The 4,302-nt window shown below is 30.1% G+C and overlaps 1 protein-coding gene across 1 annotated transcript; it reads right to left on the reverse strand.

The window, feature by feature from the left end:
• Positions 1–779: 779 nt before the first annotated feature.
• LOC109861344 lies at positions 780–3,202 on the reverse strand. Its single transcript, XM_020440954.1, has 3 exons — positions 1,891–3,202; positions 1,551–1,769; positions 780–1,479 (listed from the first exon to the last, which is right to left on the reverse strand). Exons 1-3 carry the CDS (start codon positions 3,200–3,202, stop codon positions 1,241–1,243), a joined length of 1,770 nt encoding a protein of 589 aa, XP_020296543.1. The 3' UTR covers positions 780–1,240.
• Positions 3,203–4,302: the final 1,100 nt, after the last annotated feature.

Below are 4,302 nucleotides of genomic sequence, written 5' to 3' on the forward strand. Positions count from 1 at the left end.
AAATCGGTGAAGTGTAACCTTAAATGCATATTAACCTTCAATAAATACATAATACATAATATATAATATAATATATAATAAATATATGTACTTTAATAAAGAAGTAAAATTTTTTTCAGGATACAGGAATTTCCCCAGAATTTATACCCTTTGACTAGGGTGGAGGCACCAGTAGTCGACCACTTAACGTATAACACGAACGATTCATTTCGATATGTAAAAATAGATTACGTCATGATAGGTGAAACCACATCAAAACTTATCAGGAAGATTAGTTTTCGCGATAGAATTTATATTTTTTTTTGCTAGAACAAAGACAAAGGTTTTAATTATCATTAAAACAAAAAACGAGCTAAATCACCAGTGGTCGACCGTGTTTGACCAGAAGTCGACCTAGCTGGTAACCAATACTCGGCCATCTTTTCTGTATCATTACTTTGATGCTAAAGAATTCAAGAAATATGAAAACTATACAGAATACGTACAATTTAATTTAAAAAATGATAAAAAACATAAATTTTGTGTTAATTAACATTTATTAATCAATATTCAGTACATATATTAATAACTATTTAATACAATCTTTATCGTATTCAGGTAAAGCTATCAGTCTTGTAAAGAATAAGATTAAGATAATTAAGATAATTAGATAAAGTATAAATTATTCAATTTTTTTGGCTTTTTATGCTTTTAATTTATTTAGTTTACTTCTTTTATTAGAGTGATCTTTGATACATTTATCTAATTTTTTTTTGTTTTTGGTTTACATAACTTTTGTTTCTTACTTTTTATACTCTCTTCCCATTCTTCTACTTTTTTTTTGTTTTTTATTTTAATCTTTTCTGAATTCTCAATCTGCTTCTTCAATCTTTCTTTTTCCCATTCTTCTACTTTCTCTTTCTTAATTTTACTTTTCTGTAAATTCTCAGCTTGTTTCCTTAATTTTTCCTCTTGTTTTTGGCGTTTTCGCAATTCAATATTTTCTTTTTCTACAATTTTTTTGTTGTAAAAATCACGCCACGATTTTGATGAGATAGCACTCGGAGGCTTAACTTTTGGTGCCTTTTGTTGTTTGCTTTTTAATGGAGCTGGATAATAAATATGTTTCTCGAAAGCTTTATTGAGAATGTCAACCTTCTCATTTTTAATATGTTGAGTGTGAGTTCTCTGTTCGTCAGTAACAGTCATTGAACTATTTATAGGATTAGAAGGACTGTTTAAAGGAGAGGTACCATCAGGATTAACGTTTTTGTCTAAAAGACATATCAAAAAATAAAAATAATATATACATTAAATAAAATGTGGATTCATGTAAGAGACACTTTGAGAAATTTAAAATATTGATAATAGTAATAAGACGTGAAAAATAAATTGATATACCAAGCATTGTTGTTGGAGAAGGAACGGATTCAAGATTGGATTCATTTGAAGGAAGTACGTTAATAACAGGAACTTCTGATATTGAACCATCTGGAAAAACTAAAAGAATATGCTAGTTAATAATCAAATATTCAATTCTTCTATTAGAAAAGTAGTAATTTATTACGTACTTAAAGTAACCTTCTTGTCATACGAACTATCAAGTTTGTCTATTGGAATAGCATTATCAATGCTTTTTTCACCAGTATTTCTTGTTTTATAATCAAACTCACCAATCTCAGGCAATCCATCAAGTTTATCTATTTGAATAGCATTATCAATGTTTATTTCACTAGTACTTTCTGTTTTTTCAGTATCAAACTGACCAATCTCATCTGGTGATTCAGCAACTGAAAAATCATATAATCAAATATTCTATCAAATATTATATCATAATGAATCCAAAATTTGTTCAGAAACTTGAAAACAAATACGGAAATTATGATTTAAAATTCAAAAAATTATACTCACAAGAATCTGTTTTTTCAAAACTGAGACTTTTTTCAATTTCTTCTATAATAATGTCAGTATTAACTCCTCTAGCCTTTAATTTTGGAGCTATATTTTGAACAACTGCTTGTAAATGTTTTACATCTTGAGTTAGAGAGTTGGCTTTATCAATTTCATTACTCGACGAAGCTGCTAGATTTTCTAGAATATTTTGTACACATTTTGAGTAATCAACAGCATCTGCATTAAATGGAAATAAACCACATTTTCGAAAACCATTCACAATACTATTTTTTAGTTCATTATTGTTCAAAGTTTCTGCGAGTAGTGGAGCAAACGTTATTTTTGTTAGACACGTATTAACATTCTCTGGTTTTACTTGCCACTTCATAATTGTGTCTTTCCAATCAGTTTTTAGAGGCTTAAATACACTTACATCAGCAGGCTGCATGATATGCGTACAGTTTGGTGGCAATGCATACAAAATTATATCATTACTATCACAAAATTGACTTAGTTGCATCGTCATGTGAGACTTATGACCATCAACAAAGCACAATATTGGCTTTTTTATATTATTTTTATCTAGCCAAGTATTGAAGTCATTCGCCATGTACTCAAAAAATACTTCACTTTTCATCCAGCCTGTTTCTGATCTTCCTAGCACCCAATCTTCTGGTATGCTGTTAACTAATTCTTGGGAAGGACGAATGTAAGGATACACTATCATTGGTGGAGCTATCTGCCCACTTGCTGAGAAAACTAATAAAACTGTTATAGTTTCTCTTTCGTTGCCCATCTTAACTTCATAAATATTTTTCCATCCTTTTGCACCAATAACTTTCCCAGTGTTTGGACATAAACTGAACGCTGTCTCGTCTCCATTAAAAATTCTTGTAGAATCCTGAAGAACATCTTCCAAATTGTTTTCTTTTAAATAACTTTTTAAATCTTTGAACCATTTTCTCAATGACTCTTCAGTTATTACTGCTCTACCTTTAGAAATACCTTCAGACTGACGTATACTTAAATCTGGGTGTCTCTGTAGAAATAATTTTAACCATTTTTTTCCAGGTCGATCATGTTTGAAAGGAGTTTTAAAATTACTATCTTTTACTATTTTCTGAATAGTATTCAGCAAAAAATATTTTTTAGGAGGAAAACCGCACTTCACTAAATTCTTAATCCATAACACTAGCTTCTCTTCTCCTGGTACTGTTAAATAAGGATCAGGTCCCATTTGCCGTTTCCTTTCTGGCACTCTTGCTTTCAAAATATCACTAAGAGTTGTTCGAGGTACACCAAATTGTTTACTAGCTTGGCGCACACTCATTTTTGATTCTCGAATATTTTGTAAAGCATTTTGAAGTGCTTCACTTGAGTATTGTCTAAATAATCTTTTTTTTTTCTTCGTAGCAGAATGACTATTTTTTGACTTATTACTTTTTTTGTGACTATTCATTTGTAAGACATTTCATTCCATACCTGAACATTTTACAACAATATTTTGAGTTTATATTTAAGGTTAAGAAAACTTTTGAACACAAAATTATATACTTACACCCAATTGTATACACCAATAATAATTTCCAATAAATAATTAGAGCTTTGAATTTTATATAAACCTACGCAAGCAATCATTATTTTGTTCTAAAATAAGATATAATTAGCCTCTAATAAACTCGAACTTTTTTGTATCCATCGGACGACATCTAGCTTCCACTGCAATAAAAGCTGCGCCAAAAGTCGACCGTGATGGTCGATTATTGGAAATACATAAATAACAGCGATCCAGTTACCGACATCCCGTTTTTAAATTATTAAACGCACTTTTTCATAATTTCTGAAAAACGATATGATTCTTAGAGTATTTTTAACTATTATAAATCAATATTTGCTTTGAAAATATGGACTATAGAATAGTACCAACACTTCGTTCTCCGGGTCCATACGATCTCAGCAGAGACCGGAAGCTTAGATCGCGCGGAGAAGATGACAAATCGCCAAATCTTGATAAGAAATAAAAAAATATATGTACTTCTAGCGATAGTTTATAGATAGTTTTTGAAACTTTAGAAGGCAGAGAATTACATACATTCATTACTTTGTCTCAGAATATTTTTCGAATATTATTCGTTTTACTTAAAAGTTGAAAGTGGCCGACTACTAGAGACTGGTCGACCACTGGTGCCTTCACCCTATATAAGTATGGACTGCTAGTTCCCCCCACTTTTCCCATTTAAGCAATGTATAAGCAGCGTAGGTAACATAGATAAGAAATAGGCACCGCCTTTGGGCCAAAAAGCGGGAAATTCAAATATAGTTCGAGAAAGTAAGTAAGGTAAAAAATGTAAATGTGAAACATAATTACTTGTACAAACAAATTTAATATAATTTAAATAGAATTTGCCATAAATAATAATAATAATAATA

The sequence above is a fragment of the Pseudomyrmex gracilis genome, unplaced genomic scaffold (genome assembly GCF_002006095.1).
Source record: "Pseudomyrmex gracilis isolate BER0280 unplaced genomic scaffold, ASM200609v1 scaffold_698, whole genome shotgun sequence".
Lineage (NCBI taxonomy): Eukaryota > Metazoa > Arthropoda > Insecta > Hymenoptera > Formicidae > Pseudomyrmex > Pseudomyrmex gracilis.

Bases quoted from the DNA above. Each gene is read 5' to 3' on its own strand.
- LOC109861344 (XM_020440954.1), bottom strand. From the start codon at position 3,202: ATGAGTGTGCGCCAAGCTAGTAAACAATTTGGTGTACCTCGAACAACT. The intron at 1,770-1,890 runs GTGAGTATAATT...ATGATTTTTCAG, and splicing joins TTTTGAAAAAACAGATTCTT to TTGCTGAATCACCAGATGAG. The intron at 1,480-1,550 runs GTACGTAATAAA...ATATTCTTTTAG, and splicing joins TGACAAGAAGGTTACTTTAA to TTTTTCCAGATGGTTCAATA.